Below are 18,132 nucleotides of genomic sequence, written 5' to 3' on the forward strand. Positions count from 1 at the left end.
AGTCACGGCTTCATCAATAAGTGCATCGATGACGTCGTCCCCACAGTGACCGTGTGTACATACTCCAACCAGAAGCCATGGATTACAGGCAACATCCGCACTGAGCTAAAGGGTAGAGCTGCCACTTTCAAGGAGTGGGACTCTAACTCGGAAGCATTTAAGAAATCCCGTTATGCCCTCCGACGAACCATCAAACAGGCAAAGCGTCAATATAGGACTAAGATTGAATCGTACTACACCGGCTCCGATGCTCGACGGATGTGGCAGGGCTTACAAACTATTACAGACTACAAAGGGAAGCACAGCCGTGAGCTGCCCAGTGACATGAGCCTACCAGACGAGCTAAATTACTTCTATGCTCGCTTCGAGGCAAGCAACACTGAAGCATACATGAGAGCATCAGCTGTTCTGGACGACTGTGTTATCACGCTCTCCATAGCCAATGTGAGTAAGACCTTTAAACAGGTCAACATTCACAAGGCCGTAGGGCCAGATGGATTACCAGGACGTGTACTCCGAGCATGCACTGACCAACTTGCAAGTCTCTTCATTGACATTTTCAACCTGTCCCGGACTGAGTCTGTAATACCAACATGTTTCAAGCAGACCACCATAGTCCCTGTGCCCAAGAACACTAAGATAACCTGCTTAAATGACTCCAAACCTGTAGCACTCACGCCTGTAGCCATGAAGTGCTTTGAAAGGCTGGTCATGGCTCAAATCAACACCATTGTCCCAGAAACCCTAGAAACCCCACTCCAATTTGCATACTGCCCCAACAGATCCACAGATGATTCAATCTTTATTGCACTCCACACGGCCCTTTCCCACCTGGACAAAGGGAACACCTACGTGAGAATGCTATTCATTGACTACAGCTCAGCGTTCAACACCATAGTGCCCTCAAAGTTCATCACTAAGCTAAGGACTCTGGGACTAAACACCTCCCTCTGCAACTGGATCCTGGACTTCCTGACAAGCCGCCCCCCAGGTGGTAAGGGTCGGTAACAACACATCTGCCAACATGAGGGCCCCTCAGGGGTGCTTTCTCAGTCACCTCCTGTACTCCCTGTTCACCCATGACTGCATGGCCAGGCACGACTCCAACACCATCTTTAAGTTTGCAGACGACACAACAGTGGAAGGCCTGATCACTGACAATGATGAGACAGCCTATAGAGAGGAGGTCAGAGACCTGGCCGTGTGTTGCCAGGATAACAACCTCTCCCTCAACGTTATCAAGACAAAGGAGATGATTGTGGACTACAGGGAAAAAAAGAGGACTGAGCACGCCCCCATTCTCATCGACAGGGCTGTAGTGGAACAGGTTGAGAGCTTCAAGTTCTTTGGTGTCCACATCACCAACAAACTATCATGGTCCAAACACACCAAGACAGTCGTGAAGAGGGCACGACAAAGCCTATTCCCCCTCAGGAGACTGAAAAGATTTGGCATGGGTCCTCAGATCCTTAAAAAGTTATACAGCTGCACCATCGAGAGCATCCTGACTGGTTGCATCACTGCCTGGTATGGCAACTGCTCCGCCTCCGACCACAAGGCACTACAGAGGGTAGTGCGTACGGCCCAGTACATCACTGGGGCCAAGCCTCCTGCCATCCAGGACATCTATACCAGGCGGTGTCAGAGGAAGGCCCTAACAATTGTCAAAGACTCCAGTCACCCTAGTCATAGACTGTTCTCTACTACCGCACGGCAAGCGGTACCGGAGCGCCCAGTCTAGGTCCAAAAGGCTTCTTCATAGCTTCTACCCTCAAGCCATAAGACTCCTGCACAGCTAATCATGGCTACCCAGACTATTTGCCTTGTCCCCCCAACGACCCCACCCCACCCACCCCCTCTTTTACGCTGGTGCCACTCTCTGTTTATTATCTATGCATAGTCACTTTAACTCTACCTACATGTACATATTACCTCAATTACCTCGACTAACCTGTGCCCCCGCACATTGACTCTGTACTGGTACCTCCTGCACATAGCCTCGCTACTATTATTTTACTTCTGTTCTTAATTATTATTATTTTTTTATATATATATATATATATATTTATTTACAATATTTATTTTATGTTTTTAATTTAGTTTTTTATCTATTTTTACTCAACACTTATTTTTCTTAAAACTACATTGTTGGTTAAGGGCTTGTAAGTAAGCATTTCACTGTAAGGTCTACTACACCTGTTGTATTTGGCGCATGTGACAAATACAATTGTATTTTATTTTATTTGATGAATCTCAGGAACATATATACAGTATGTTTCTTCTGTTTCCCTCTGCAACGCTCAGAAGTCACACAGAACTCGTTAGTAGGGACTGTGATAAAACTGCACAGAATGATTGGGGAAAATGTATTGATCTTCTGTTCTAAGAAATATGAAATACACAATGATTGCCTGATTATCTTCCTTCTGCTTTTCTGAACATTCCAATACCAGTCAGATGCATTTCAATCACTTGAAAGCATACTTCATTCAGACTGAAATTTGGCATTACCTTATATACCTTATATCTTTATAAGGCCAGATTCAAAATCATTTTTACACATTGTTTACGATAACCCCACTTGTCCAAAAAAATGTCATAAAATACTGTGATGGTCCATGTTATCAATATCTTAAAACAAATACAGTGCCTTCAGAAAAGATTCATACCCCTCGACTTATTCCACATTTTGTTGTGTTAGAGCCTGAATTCAAAATTGATTAAATATATATTTTTCTCACCCATCTACACACAATACTTCATAATTATCTAGTCTTGCCATAACAAAGGGGGTTGAATACTTATTGACTCAAGACATTTCAGGTTTTTATTTTTTATTAATTTGTAAAAATTTCTAAAAACATAGTTCCACTTTGACATTATGGGAAATTGTGTGTAGGCCAGTGACACCAAATCTCAATTTAATCCATTTTAAATTCAGGCTGTAACACAACAAAATGTGGAAAAAGTCAAGGGGGCGAGAATACTTTCTGAAGGCACTGCACAGTACGCGTTAATAGGGCAATAATATAATACAGAAAACGCTTCAGCATTGTAAAGGTCTGCCACATCTGCCTCTGGCTCTCACCATCCCTAAAACATGGTTATCAATCAAAGCCCTTATAAAGGTGCTTGTCAAACCTGCAAGATCAATGTCATCACAAAATGCAGTCTAAATCACATGAATCAGCCAAGAACTCCTCCTTTAGATAAAGGACTGCGTAGCTCCTGTTCTGAGCACACTATCTGATAATATGCTGAGGGTATGAAACTAGCCTAAATGTTGTTCCAGGACTTAGGTGTTTCAATGGGTGTTTGGGGAGACCAAATAAAACGTTAAAGGATATCTTCACTTTGATAGACTTCCATTCTTCCATAAACCTATGGGAAATCTATGGGACCAGGAGAGACTGTCATCCACGGTTTTGTTTTGTTTCAAAAGCCACTGCTAACTTGAGCTCAGTTGGAAATAAAATAGATAGGGGCAAGCTTGCCATGTTCAAAGTTGAATGACCAAATCAACTGAAAGACCTGTTTTGTGATTTGGCCTTTAAATGACCCCCTGTCCCCTGTCCCCTGTCCCCTGTCCCCCATCCCCTGTCCCCCGTCCCTCCTCAGGAGCAGTCCCAGGCCCAGAGAGAGCTGTGGATGATGGAGGACATCCTCTCTGGACTCAGGGTAAACAGGGATCACTTCCGAGTCCTGCTGGGCTTGCAGAGGCACACAGGTAACTGTCGGAAACACTCATACTTTGTCTGATCATTTGCTCATATTGCTTAGGCTTAGGAATTAATATGGATTGCCCACATTGAGAAAGGGAGCAACCAGAGGCAGATATATAGAGAGATACAGTATACAGTATGGCTCTTGTAGCAACTTATTCTCTTCACTTGTGTGTCTTTTCTAAGCTCCCAAAGGAGTATTCCAGAAGTCATCCTCCCACCCGGGGACACCTGGATCTTCAACAGAGAGGATGCCGAGTGGATTGCCAATGGTATGACTACCAATACCAGTGACCTAGTAGGTTACCATAGTGCTGTGGAATCATACGAATTCAGAGTGGGTTCCCTGCATGCTGTCATATATCCAAAGAGATATTGGAAAAGGCATATAGAGTGAGGAAAAAAAGTTTTTGATCCCCTGCTGATTTTGTACATTTGCCCACTGACAAAGACATGATCAGTCTATACTTTTAATGGTAGGTTTATTTCAACAGTGAGAGACAGAATAACAACAAAATAATCCTGAAAGACGCATGTCAAAAATGTTATAAATTGATTTCCATTTTAATGAGGGAAATAAGTATTTGAACCCTCTGCTAAACATGACTTAGTACTTGGTGGAAAAACCCTTGTTGGCAATCACGAGGTTTGCACACATCTCAGGAGGGATTTTGTCCCACTCCTCTTTCCAGATCTTCTCCAAGTCATTAAGGTTTTGAGGCTGACTTTTGGCAACTCGAACCTTCAGCTCCCTCCACAGATTTTCTATGGGATTAAGGTCTGGAGACCACTCCAGGACCTTAATGTGCTTCTTCTTGAGCCACTCCTTTGTTGCCTTGGCCGTGTGTTTTGGGTCATTGTCATGCTGGAATACCCATCCACGACCCATTTTCAATGCCCTGGCTGAGGGAAGGAGGTTCTCACCCAAGATTTGATGGTACATGGCCCTGTCCATCGTCCCTTTGATGCGGTGAAGTTGTCCTGTCCCCTTAGCAGAAAAACACCTCCAAAGCATAACGTTTCCACCTCCATATTTGACGGCGGGGATGGTGTTCTTGGGGTCATAGGCAGCATTCCTCCTCCTCCAAACATGGCGAGTTGAGTTGATGCCAAAGAGCTCAATTTTGGTCTCATCTGACCACAACACTTTCACGCAGTTCTCCTCTGAATCATTCAGATGTTCATTGGCAAACTTCAGACGGCCCTGTATATGTGCTTTCTTGAGCAGGGGGACCTTGCGGGCGCTGCAGGATTTCAGTCCTTCACGGCGTAGTGTGTTACCAATTGTTTTCTTGGTGACTATGGTCCCAGCTGCCTTGAGATAATTGACAAGATCCTCCCGTGTAGTTCTGGGCTGATTCCTCACCGTTGCAACTCCACGAGGTGAGATCTTGCATGGAGCCACAGGCCAAGGGAGATTGACAGCTCTTTTGTGTTTCTTCCATTTGCGAATAATCGCACCAACTGTTGTCACCTTCTCACCAAGCTGCTTGGCGATGGTCTTGTAGCCCATTCCAGCCTTGTGTAGGTCTACAATCTTGACCCTGACATCCTTGGAGAGCTCTTTGGTCTTGGCCATGGTGGAAAGTTTGGAATCTGATTGATTGATTGCTTCTGTGGACAGGTGTCTTTTATACAGGTAACAAACTGAGATTAGGAGAACTCCCTTTAAGAGTGTGCTCCTAATCTCAGCTCGTTACCTGTATAAAAGACACCTGGGAGCCAGAAATCTTTCTGATTGAGAGGGGGTCAAATACTTATTTCCCTCAATAAAATGCAAATCAATTTATAACATTTCTGACATGCGTTTTTCTAGATTTTTTTGTTGTTATTCTGTCTCTCACTGTTCAATTAAACCTACCAATAAAATTATAGACTGATCATTTCTTTGTCAGTGGGCAAACATACAAAATCAGCAGGAGATTAAATACTTTTTTCCCTCACTGTAAGACAATGTTCTTATAAGGGTGCTGTTCGGTGTAATGAACCAATAAGCATTGATTGGTTAATAATGGGTATGATTTTGTTAGGGAGTTGAATCAGAGCCTCCGACCCGCCCCCCTTTACCTCAGGAGCTCCAAGACACCAATCAGGGAAGAGACCAGGGGCATGTGTGGATAGATCCGAACTATGAGGTGAGTATTGAGAGACACAGTAGGTTGCATTCTGATTCTCTACCCTTTTCTCAAAGCGTGCACTTTCACTCCCTATAATTGATTTAGCAATAGTGGAAACTCCCTCCAGCCAATGCTTACACCAATGCAATGTTTTCAAATCCATGACAGGTAGTGTGCAAGCGCACACTTTGGGAGAAGGGTAGAGAATCAGGACGCAACCATGCTGATAATACCACTTTGAATCCTCAACAATGACACAGTAAATATCTCTGTTGCATCCATGATCTCTGTGTATGTTCTGTATGTCCTCCAGGGCATCTACAGTGACCCAGTATATCCACTGGACAGAAGAGGAAACAGACAGTCTGATACCCACGGTGACAGAACACAGAGAGAGACATCAGGTAGCTAGTATGATATGGAGTTTTTGACTATGTCTATGACGATCATGTACATTAACCACCTATGGATCATCGATTTCCAGAGTTGAGGAAATACCGGTATGGTATAACTATAGCAAACGTTCCTTCTGATGGTGTTACACTGTACTGTATTGTCCTTGTCAGGTTTTCGTCACGTTATCAATTGCTCTTTCTTGTACACTCATTTTCCTTCTCTCGCTCTATCTCTGTCATCCACAGAATCTCAGTCTAGTTCAAGATGGTCCATACCAGATCCCACAAATAAGGTACAATTGTCTAATTCATCTACGTCTCCACCATCTGCACCTTGTTAAAATGTAAATCACTTGATAGAATACAAATAACTGACAGATTTTTTTTTTATGATATTTTCTTTCAATCAAAGCCAAATTCAACTGTTTAGCTTCTCATCTGATTCCTTACAATTAGGGCGTGTTTCAATATCTCTGACAGTCAACAGAGGGAAACAGAGACACATAGCTCTGTGGTTCTCGCTGTATTTACACCCAACCACTTCTCCCTTTTTCTCTCTCTCAATTTAAATTCAATTCAAAGGGCTTTATTGACATGGGAAACGTATGTTTACATTGCCAAATCAAGTGAAATAGATAATAAACAAAAGTGAAATAAACTATCAAAAATGAACAGTAAACATTACTGTTTACAACAAACTACAACAAATGTTTCAAAGGAATAGAGGCATTTCATATTATGGCTATGTACAGTGCTATAACGATGTGCAAATAGTTAAAGTACAAAAGGGAAAATAAATAAACATAAATATGGGTTGTATTTACAATGGTGTTTGTTCTTCACTGGTTGCCATTTTCTTGTGGCAACAGGTCACACATCTTGCTGCTGTGATGGCACACTGTGGTATGTCACCTAATAGATATGGGAGTTTATCAACATTTGATTTGTTTTCAAATCTTTGTGGGTCTGTATAATCTGAGGGAAATACTGTATGTGTCTCTAAGTGTAGCTCAGTTTCCACCTCATTTTGTGGGCAGTGTGCACATAACCTGTCTTCTCTTGAGAGCCAGGTCTGCCTATGGTGGCCTCTCTCAATAGCAAGGCTATGCTCACTGAGTCTGTACATAGTCAAAGCTGTCCTTAATTTTGGGTCAGTCACTCTGGTCAGGTATTCTGCCACTGTGTACTCTCTGTTTAGGGCTAAATAGAATTCCTGTTTGCTCTATTTTTGGTTAATTATTTCCTATGTGTCAAGAAATTATCTCTCTCTCTCTCTCTCTCTCTCTCTCTCTCTCTCTCTCTCTCTCTCTCTCTCTCTCTCTCTCTCTCTCTCTCAATTCAATTTCAATTTCAATTTAAGGGCTTTATTGGCATGGGAAACGTGTGTTAACATTGCCAAAGCAAGTGAAGTAGATAGTAAACAAAAGTGAAATAAACAATAAATATTAACAGTAAACATTACACTCAGAAGTTTCAAAAGAATAAAGACATTTCAAATGTCATATTATGTATATATACAGTGTTGTAACAATGTGCAAATAGTTATAGTACAAATGGGAAAATATATAAACATAAATATGGGTTGTATTTACAATGGTGTTTGTTCTTCACTGGTTGCCCTTTTCTTGTGGCAACAGGTCACAAATCTTGCAGCTGTGATGGCACACTGTGGTTTTTCACCCAGTAGATAAGGGAGTTTATCAAAATTGGGTTTGTTTTCGAATTCTTTGTGGATCGCTGTAATCTGAGGGAAATATGTGTCTCTAATATGGTCATACATTTGGCAGGAGGTTAGGAAGTGCAGCTCAGTTTCCACCTCATTTTGTGGGCAGTGTGCACATAGCCTGTCTTCTCTTGAGAGCCAGGTCTGCCTACGGCGGCCTTTCTCAATAGCAAGGCTATGCTCACTGAGTCTGTACATAGTCAAAGCTTTCCTTAAGTTTGGGTCAGTCACAGTGGTCAAGTATTCTGCCACTGTGTACTCTCTGTTTAGGGCCAAATAGCATTCTAGTTTGCTCTGTTTTTTTGTTTGTTCTTTCCAATGTGTCAAGTAATTCTCTTTTTGTTTTCTCATGATTTGGTTGGGTCTAGTTGTGTTGTTGTTGTTGTTGTCCTGGGGCTGTGTGGGGTCTGTTTGTGTTTGTGAACAGAGCCCCAGGACAAGCTTACTTAGGGGACTCTTCTCCAAGTTCATCTCTCTGTAGGTGATGGCTTTGTTATGGAAGGTTTGGGAATCGCTTCCTTTTAAGTGGTTATAGAATTTAACAGCTCTTTTCTGGATTTTGATAATTAGCGGGTATTGGCCTAATTCTGCTCTGCATGCATTATTAGGTGTTTTACGTTGTACACGGAGGATGTTTTTGCAGAATTCTGCATGCAGAGTCTCAATTTGGTGTTTGTCCCATTTTGTGAATTCTTGGTTGGTGAGCGGACCCCAGACCTCAGAACCATAAAGGGCAATGGGTTCTATAACTGATTCAAGTATTTTTAGCCAGATCCTAATTGGTATGTCAAATTTTATGTTCCTTTTGATGGCATAGAAGGCCCTTCTTGCCTTGTCTCTCAGATCGTTCACAGCTTTGTGGAAGTTACCTGTGGCGCTGATGTTTAGGCCGAGGTATGTATAGTTTTTTGTGTGCTCTAGGGCAACGGTGTCTAGATGGAATTTGTATTTGTGGTCCTGGCAACTGGACCTTTTTGGAACACCATTATTTTTGTCTTACTGAGATTTACTGTCAGGGCCCAGGTCTGACAGAATCTGTGCAGAAGATCTAGGTGCTGCTGTAGGCCCTCCTTGGTTGGTGACAGAAGCACCAGATCGTCAGCAAACAGAAGACATTTGACTTCAGATTCTAGTAGGGTGAGGCCGGGTGCTGCAGACTGTTCTAGTGCCCTCGCCAATTCGTTGATATATATGTTGAAGAGGGTGGGGCTTAAACTGCATCCCTGTTTCACCCCACGGCCCTGTGGAAAGAAATGTGTGTGGTTTTTGCCAATTTTAACCGCACACTTGTTGTTTGTGTACATGGATTTTATAATGTCGTATGTTTTTCCCCAACCCCACTTTCCATCAATTTGTATAGCAGACCCTCATGCCAAATTGAGTCAAAAGCTTTTTTGAAATCAACAAAGCATGAGAAGACTTTGCCTTTGTTTTGGTTTGTTTGTTTGTCAATTAGGGTGTGCAGGGTGAATACGTGGTCTGTCGTACGGTAATTTGGTAAAAAGCCAATTTGACATTTGCTCAGTACATTGTTTTCACTGAGGAAATGAACTAGTCTGCTGTTAATGATAATGCAGAGGATTTTCCCAAGGTTGCTGTTGACGCATATCCCACGGTAGTTATTGGGGTCAAATTTGTCTCCACTTTTGTGGATTGGGGTGATCAGTCCTTGGTTCCAGATGTTGGGGAAGATGCCAGAGCTAAGGATGATGTTAAAGAGTTTAAGTATAGCTAATTGAAATTTGTGGTCTGTATATTTTATCATTTCATTGAGGATACCATCAACACCACAGGACTTTTTGGGTTGGAGGGTTTGTATTTTATCCTGTAGTTCATTCAATGTAATTGGAGAATCCAGTGGGTTCTGGTAGTCTTTAATAGTTGATTCTAAGATTTGCATTTGATCATGTATATTTTTTTGCTGTTTGTTCTCTGTTATAGGGCCAAAAAGATTGGAGAAGTGGTTTACCCATACATCTCCGTTTTGGATAGATAGCTCTTCGTGTTGTTGTTTGTTTAGTGTTTTCCAATTTTCCCAGAAGTGGTTAGAGTCTATGGATTCTTCAATTACATTGAGCTGATTTCTGACATGCTGTTCCTTCTTTTTCCGTAGTGTATTTCTGTATTGTTTTAGTGATTCACCATAGTGAAGGCGTAGGCTCAGGTTTTCTGGGTCTCTATGTTTTTGGTTGGATAGGTTTCTCAATTTCTTTCTTAGGTTTTTGCATTCTTCATCAAACCATTTATCACTGTTATTACTTTTCTTTGGTTTTCTGTTAGAGATTTTTAGATTTGATAGGGAAGCTGAGAGGTCAAATATACTGTTTAGGTTTTCTACTGCCAAGTTTACACCTTCACTATTACAGTGGAACGTTTTGTCCAGGAAGTTGTCTAGAATGGATTGAATTTGTTGTTTCCTAATTGTTTTTTGGTAGGTTTCAACACTACTTTCCTTCCATCTATAGCATTTCTTAATATTATTCAGTTCTTTTGGCTTTGATGCCTCATGATTGAGTATTGCTCTGTTCAAGTAGACTGTGATTTTGCTGTGGTCTGATTGGGGTGTCAGTGGGCTGACTGTGAACGCTCTGAGAGACTCTGGGTTGAGGTCAGTGATAAAGTAGTCTACAGTACTACTGCCAAGAGATGAGCTATAGGTGTACATAGGTCTGATCTGAGGGGGCCTAAATGGGGTGTGGGCATGGTTGACTTGGGGGGGAGTTAATTGGTTGGGGTGGGGGGTGTAGATGTGGTTGATGGTGCTGTGGTCTGGATGTAGGTCCTCTCTGCGGGGGTCCTCTATGTGTAGGTCCTGGGGGGTCCCGCAGGTCTGGGAGAGTGTCTCGCTGGTCTGGGCGGGGTGTCTGTTGATCTGTTGCTCCTGTGTGAGGTGTTGGGTCTGCGGTTGAGGGCGATATCCTTTAGGGTCCGGGCGAAGGTGGGCACTGCTGCCTTGTATAGGTGGACCTGGTCGTAAAGGCTGTTCACGTCCAGGGTGGAGTGGTGGGCCAGGAAGACATTTGGTTTTGATGCACAGTCACGGGAAATACTTGCGTTTACCCGCTGTATGGTAGCAGGGTGGAAGTCTTTTCGTGGTAACAGGGTTGAGATAACCACTTGTGCGTTGGGGAAAGTAGAAGAAGCTTTTTCTATCACGCCCTTGAGTGATGTGGCCACCCTTTCCTGCTGTGTTCTCAGGTCGTTTGTGCCGGTGTGTATTATTATGTGGCTGGGTGATCCTAGTCGGTCCTTAGACAGAAGGTTTAGGGCGCGCTGGGTATTTGGACACCAGAGTTTAGACACTGTGTGTTTTGGAAAAAGTTTATTTTCTTGTATGTATTTCCCGTTTGAGTCCATAAGGAGTACAATCTGTGGCTTGTGTATGTCCTCAGTGGGTGTGGGGGGGTCGTCATGAGGGCTATCAGGGTGTCTGACTGGGGGGTTGCTCAGAGGGGTTGGGGTCCCCAGGGCTTGGGGTTCTTCATTTGTTTGTCTGGGTGTGATGTCGAGGCTATGGTCAGGGTCTAGGGTGTACTGTTCTTGTCACGAGTTGCTAAGCCAGAACCCAGAAGCAGACCAGGACAAGGTAAGTTGAAACGAAGGTGAGTGTTTATTACAAATTCAAGAGTGATGCTGAATAATCCAGGGAACAGAGCGGGCGGCGTTGATTAGTTGTTGGGGGTGCAGTGGTTGATCCCATCCTGGGTCGGCAGCCGCCGACCACCAGGCAGAGGTTGGATGAAGGTTCCGGACGGGTGACTGCAGATGGAACAAAACGGGGGTAAGTAAGCAACAAACCAACAAGGTGCAAAAACAACAAAACTAACGCTAGGCTCTAAGACTGATACTCTGGTAAACCTACTGTTCATGGCTAACGATCCGGCAGGGACTGGATGTTAGGCCAGAGCCTAAGAAGGGTGATGATCAGGACCAGGTGTGCAGATTGCTGATGGGATGCAGGTGCGGAAATCAAGAGAGCTCCCCGGAGCGTTCCCGAACCCTCGGGAAACTGGAGATCACGAACAGAAAAACTAGTCACCAGACAGGACCCGACTCAGACTGCCGGGATCGTTACAGTACCCCCCTCCGACGAACGCCACCGGGCGGACTCCCGGAGCGCCAGGATGGAGGCGGTAGAAGTCACTGATGAGGTCAGCATCTAGGACCTGTCGCCGCGGAATCCAACTCCTCTCTTCAGGACCATACCCCTCCCAGTCCACGAGATACTGGAAACCCCGGCCCCGCCGTCTGGAATCCATGATGCGACGCACCGTGTAGGCAGGACCACCTCCGATCATCCGAGGAGGAGGAGGAGGAGGCGGAGGAGGCAACAGAGGACTGAGGAAAACAGGCTTGAGGCAGGAGACATGAAAGGTGGGATGGACTCTGAGCGTCCTCGGTAGTTTGAGTCGAACTGCCACTGGATTGATCACCTTCTCCACCACAAACGGACCAATGAACTTCAGTAACAACTTCCTAGACTCAGTCCGTAACGGAAGATCCCGTGTGGCCAACCAAACCCTATCTCCGATGGTATAGGTGGGAGCGGGGATCCGGCGACGATTCGCCTGGAGCTGATACCGGTCCGAAACTCTAAGGAGTGCCTTTCTGGCCCGATGCCAGGTCCGGTGGCAACGACGAATATGGGCCTGAACAGAAGGCACTGAGAGCTCCTTCTCCTGAGAAGGGAACAGGGGAGGTTGGTAGCCATACAGGCACTGGAAGGGAGACATCCCAGTGGCAGATGTAGGGAGAGTATTGTGGGCATACTCAACCCAAGGCAACTGAGAGACCCAGGAGGTGGGGTTGGAAGAGACCAGACAGCGTAGCGTGGATTCCATCTTCTGGTTGGCTCTCTCCGCCTGACCATTGGATTGGGGGTGAAAACCAGATGTGAGACTGACTGTAGCTCCAATGGCCAAACAGAAGGACTTCCAGACAGCAGAGGTAAACTGAGGGCCACGGTCGGAAACGATATCACTGGGCAAACCGTGGACCCTGAAAACCTCCCTAACCAGGATCTCGGACGTCTCCGAGGCAGAGGGAAGCTTGGCAATTGGCACAAAGTGGGCGAACTTGCTGAATCTGTCCACGATAGTCAGAACGACCGTGTTCCCCTCAGAAGCGGGCAACCCAGTGACGAAGTCCAGGGCCAGATGCGACCATGGTCGCCGGGGAATAGGAAGGGGGTGAAGTAGTCCAGAGCTGGGCCGATTGGTACTCTTATTCTGCGCACACACTGGACAGGCAGCAACAAAACCCCGAGTATCCTCGGCCATGGCAGGCCACCAAAAACGTCTGCGAAGAAACGCCATTGTCCGAGCCACGCCAGGGTGACAAGCCATCTTGCTGGCGTGGGACCATTTGAGGACAGCAGGACGAACCGACTCAGGCACAAACAACCGACCGGGTGGACCGTTACCGGGACCGGGCTGAGTCCGAAGGGCCGCCAGCACCTCCTCCTCAATCTTCCACATAACTGCTCCCACGACGCAGTTCCGGGGGAGAATTGTCTCGGTCTTGGACCCACTCTCCTCCGTCTTGGAGAACATCCGGGACAAGGCGTCCGCCTTGCCGTTCTTAGATCCAGGTCGGAACGTCAGGGAAAACTTGAATCGTCCGAAAAACAACGCCCACCTGGCCTGACGGGAGTTGAGACGTTTAGCCGATTGCACGTAAGCAAGATTCTTGTGGTCAGTCCAAACAATAAACGGTTGCTCCGCCCCTCCAACCAGTGGCGCCACTCCTCCAAGGCAAGTTTCACCGCGAGAAGCTCCCGGTTACCCACATCGTAATTCCTCTCCGCAGGCGAAAGGCGACGAGAGTAGTAGGCGCAGGGATGGAGTTTACTGTCCGTGGAGCATCGCTGCGACAGGATGGCGCCAACTCCCACATCAGACGCGTCCACTTCAACGACGAACTGACGGGCCGTGTCCGGTTGAGAGAGAATCGGTGCGTTGGTGAATCGCCTCTTCAAATCCAGAAACGCTCGATCCGCCTCCGGATTCCACTTGAAGGTCCTGATACTGGAAGTCAAGGCAGTTAACGGAGCGGCCACACGGCTGTAATCCCGGATGAATCTGCGGTAGAAATTCGCAAACCCCAAAAATCTCTGGAGCTGCAATCTCGTACCGGGCTGGGCCCATTCCAGAACCGCTCTAACCTTCTCCTGGTCCATCCTAATCTCTCCCCTGGAGATGATGTACCCGAGAAAGGATGTCGTGTGGGCGTGAAACTCGCACTTCTCGGCCTTCACGAACAGGCGATTCTCCAACAATCGCTGCAGAACCTGCCGGACATGCTGGACGTGGTCGGAAGGTTCCTTCGAGAAGATCAGAATGTCATCCAGGTAAACAAACACAAAGAGACCGATCATATCTCTCAGGACGTCGTTCACCATACTCTGGAATACCGCTGGAGCATTGGTCAGTCCAAACGGCATCACCTGATACTCGAGTGACCCATCGGTGTATTGAAACCCGTCAACCACTCGTCCCCCTCTCTGATCCGGACCATGTGATACGACATTGCGTAGGTCTAGCTTGGTGAACATCGTAGCACCCTGTAAGGAGTCGAAGGCAGAACTCATCAAGGGCAGGGGATACTTGTTCTTGACCGTGATGTCATTCAACCCCCCGATAATCAATACACGGTCGAAGAGAGCCATCCTTCTTACCCACAAAGAAGAATCCTGCCCCCAGGGGTGATGACGAGGGACGAACGAGACCAGCAGCTAGGGACTCCTTGATGTAGGTCTCCAAAGCCTCACGTTCAGGTCGGGAGATACTGTATAACCTTCCCTTGGGGTAGACAGCTCCAGGGAACAGGTTGATGGCACAATCATATGGTCGGTGGGGAGGGAGTGACAGAGCCTTCTGCTTACTGAAAACTTCCCCCAAATCGTGATATGTCTCGGGAACCAGGGACAAATCTGGGGGTTTAGCCTCAATCACCTGACTGGGAACCGAATGGGGGCAGGCAGTCTTGAGACAGTTAGCATGACAATCAAGGCTCCAACTCGTTACCTTGCCCGTCACCCAATCGAACGTGGGATTGTGTTCCTTCAGCCAGGGGTATCCAAGGACCAGAGGAACATGGGAAGACGGCAGAATGAAGAATGAAATCATCTCAGAATGATTCCCCGACAACCGCATCTTAACCGGTTCAGTCCTCATCGTGATACGTGCCAGACTACTGCCGTTCAGAGTGGTCGCCTCAATGGCTTCCGGCAATTGCTCCTTGGAAAGCCCCAGCTGTTCCACCAACTCGGCATCAAGAAAGCTTCCATCGGCACCTGAATCGAGAAAAGCGTTAATCGCTAAGCTCTGATTCCTGTTCACAAGGGTAGCCGGGAAACGGGGTCTGACAGAGGTACTGAGAGGTTGAAACTGGCTCGCTAAAAGTCCTCCCAACTTTAGCGAGCCGGGCAGTTTGACGACCGCCGGGAACAAGTGGAGATGTAATGTCCCGAGCTACCACAGTAGAGGCAGCAGTTGGTCTTACGTCTATGTTGACGCTCCTCCTTGGTTAACCCGTGCCGCCCCACTTGCATGGGTTCAGAATCGGGAGAGAGGACCTCTCCACTAATCCTTTGTGGTGGAGAATGATCGACGTGTTCTGGTCCACCACCCGACCCGACTGGGAACTGAGAAGCTGATCGATTGGACGGACCCCATTGCTTCTCCCTCCTTCGCTCTCGGACTCGATTATCCACCCGAATAGACAAGGCTACCAAGCTGTCCAGGTCACTAGGCTCCGGATAGGAGATCAACTCATCCTTGAGCTGCTCCGACAGACCCTGGTAAAAGGCCGCTTGCAGAGACTCCTCGTTCCACCCACTCTCCACAGCCAACGTCTTGAACTCGATCACGAAGTCGGCCACGCTGCGAGTTCCTTGGTGAAGCGAAAACAGGCGCCTAGCTGCGTCCCCCCCCTCGGACGGAATGGTCGAAGAGCTTCCTCATCTCGGCCGTGAACCCCTGGTATGAAGCCATGCAGGGGTCTTGTCGTTCCCAAACGGCTGAAGCCCACTCCAGCGCTCGACCACGCAGCAACGCAATCACAAAGGCTATCCTAGCCTTGTCTGTGGCATAAGAGTAGGGCTGTAGATCGAACACTAATCCACACTGCATAAGGAAGGAACGGCATCTTCCCAGCTCCCCCTCATATTTATCCGGCGTCGGAACCTTGGGCTCACGGAAGGACACAGCTCCAGAAGCGGCAGGCGAGATGGGTGAAACCGGTAGTGGATCCTCCACCGGAAACTTGCGTTGGTTCTGGACCTCCGTCAGACCGGTAGAAAGGTTCCGAACTGACAACGCGATCTCCTGTAGTACCGTGCTATGATGGCCCAACATCTTCTCCTGATGGGTAATGGCATGGCGAACAGAGTCCAGGTCCGCTGGGTTCATTACTGGCCGGATCGTTCTGTCACGAGTTGCTAAGCCAGAACCCAGAAGCAGACCAGGACAAGGTAAGTTGAAACGAAGGTGAGTGTTTATTACAAATTCAAGAGTGATGCTGAATAATCCAGGGAACAGAGCGGGCGGCGTTGATTAGTTGTTGGGGGTGCAGTGGTTGATCCCATCCTGGGTCGGCAGCCGCCGACCACCAGGCAGAGGTTGGATGAAGGTTCCGGACGGGTGACTGCAGATGGAACAAAACGGGGGTAAGTAAGCAACAAACCAACAAGGTGCAAAAACAACAAAACTAACGCTAGGCTCTAAGACTGATACTCTGGTAAACCTACTGTTCATGGCTAACGATCCGGCAGGGACTGGATGTTAGGCCAGAGCCTAAGAAGGGTGATGATCAGGACCAGGTGTGCAGATTGCTGATGGGATGCAGGTGCGGAAATCAAGAGAGCTCCCCGGAGCGTTCCCGAACCCTCGGGAAACTGGAGATCACGAACAGAAAAACTAGTCACCAGACAGGACCCGACTCAGACTGCCGGGATCGTTACAGTTCTGCTGCGGTGTCGAGACTTTGGCCAGGATCTGAGGTGGGCTGTTCTCTAATGGGTTGTTCAATGTCACCCGTCATCGTTCTCACCTTCTCCTCCAGCACTCTGATCCTCTCCTCTAGTGCTCTGTTCTTCTCCTGCTCCTGCTCTTTCTCCTGTTGATGTTGTCTCACCACAGTCCAGAGTGCAGACATGTCTCTCTCCACCTGCAGCTCTCCAGGTCTAGTTAAGGGGGTGTTGTTGTGCTGGACTGTTGTCTGGGTCTGTGCTGACTGGAGTGTGTTCACCTGCTGTTCCAGCTCCACCTGCCTTACCTCCAGCTGGGTGAATTTATCCTTCATTTCAATGAGGGAGTAGTACTCTGTGCTGGGAAGTTGAGTTTCTGCTTGGGGTTGCTCTGTGGGGTTATTTAATGAAGAGGTCTGGTCTGACCCGCTCGGGGGTAGGGGTATCTTTCTCAAGGGACAGCTTCTCCTGCTGAGCTATTTCTTTGATTAGGTGAAAGTCCAGCTGGAACTGTTTGGTGTTGCCTTGAACCAAAACGGTTCCAGATTTATAGAGATTAATATTAGACGACTCAGAGTCCTCGTTGTCCAGTATCCTGAGTTTCCACCCGTCGCTAACACCCCCCTCTTAACAGAGGGGTAGTGTGCTAGTATAGCACTGTGCCATGCCAGGGGATGGTCTGTGTGGAAGATAAGGTTGCTTATGTTCCCATTTTTATACAAATCAGCAAAAAGTGTCTCGTGCTTCCCCAAAAGAAGTTTCAATTTGTACTCTTTTCGTGTCTTGTCGTTTTTTACATTCAGAGGGTACTGTATTTTAATGACCTCTGAACAGTGGGGGGTGCTTCTAAGGCCTCTTCTAAGGCCTCTAGTTGGGGTAGACTGTACGACTCTCCTGCCATTGTTGGGCTCAAGGGCTTTGACACCTCTCACTTCACACGTCAGTGCTAATTGAAATTGTATCTCTTTGTAGCAAGCTTAAGCTTGGTAGCCTTAGAATTCAGTCCTTATAATATAAAATATATCATTGTAATGAATTTTTCTTCTTGGTTTTTGAAAGTGAAAAATAGCTTCATACTAAACATTACTCACTCAGTTCCAGGTTGGATGGTGTTTTCAGGTTTCTGTTTGTTTTCCAGAGCATTTGCTGTATAGTTTGAGAATAGTAATCCTTGGTAGTAGAAAGCTTTCCAGGTAATTCCGTCCAA

General features: G+C 46.7%; 1 protein-coding gene across 3 annotated transcripts in view; it reads left to right on the top strand.

The window, feature by feature from the left end:
• LOC121547191 overlaps positions 1–18,132 on the top strand; it is a 34,333-nt gene that overhangs the window by 9,873 nt on the left and 6,328 nt on the right. For 2 of the 3 annotated variants that reach the window (XM_041858329.1, XM_041858331.1), the window contains 5 exons: positions 3,619–3,727; positions 3,909–3,994; positions 5,753–5,857; positions 6,153–6,243; positions 6,481–6,527. In XM_041858329.1, coding sequence (XP_041714263.1) covers positions 3,619–3,727; positions 3,909–3,994; positions 5,753–5,857; positions 6,153–6,243; positions 6,481–6,527 — 438 coding nt within the window. The remainder of the gene's footprint in view (positions 1–3,618; positions 3,728–3,908; positions 3,995–5,752; positions 5,858–6,152; positions 6,244–6,480; positions 6,528–18,132) is intronic. The other variant, XM_041858330.1, reaches the window with a different exon arrangement.

Source organism: Coregonus clupeaformis, chromosome 31, assembly GCF_020615455.1.
Source record: "Coregonus clupeaformis isolate EN_2021a chromosome 31, ASM2061545v1, whole genome shotgun sequence".
In the NCBI taxonomy this organism is placed as follows: Eukaryota; Metazoa; Chordata; class Actinopteri; order Salmoniformes; family Salmonidae; genus Coregonus; species Coregonus clupeaformis.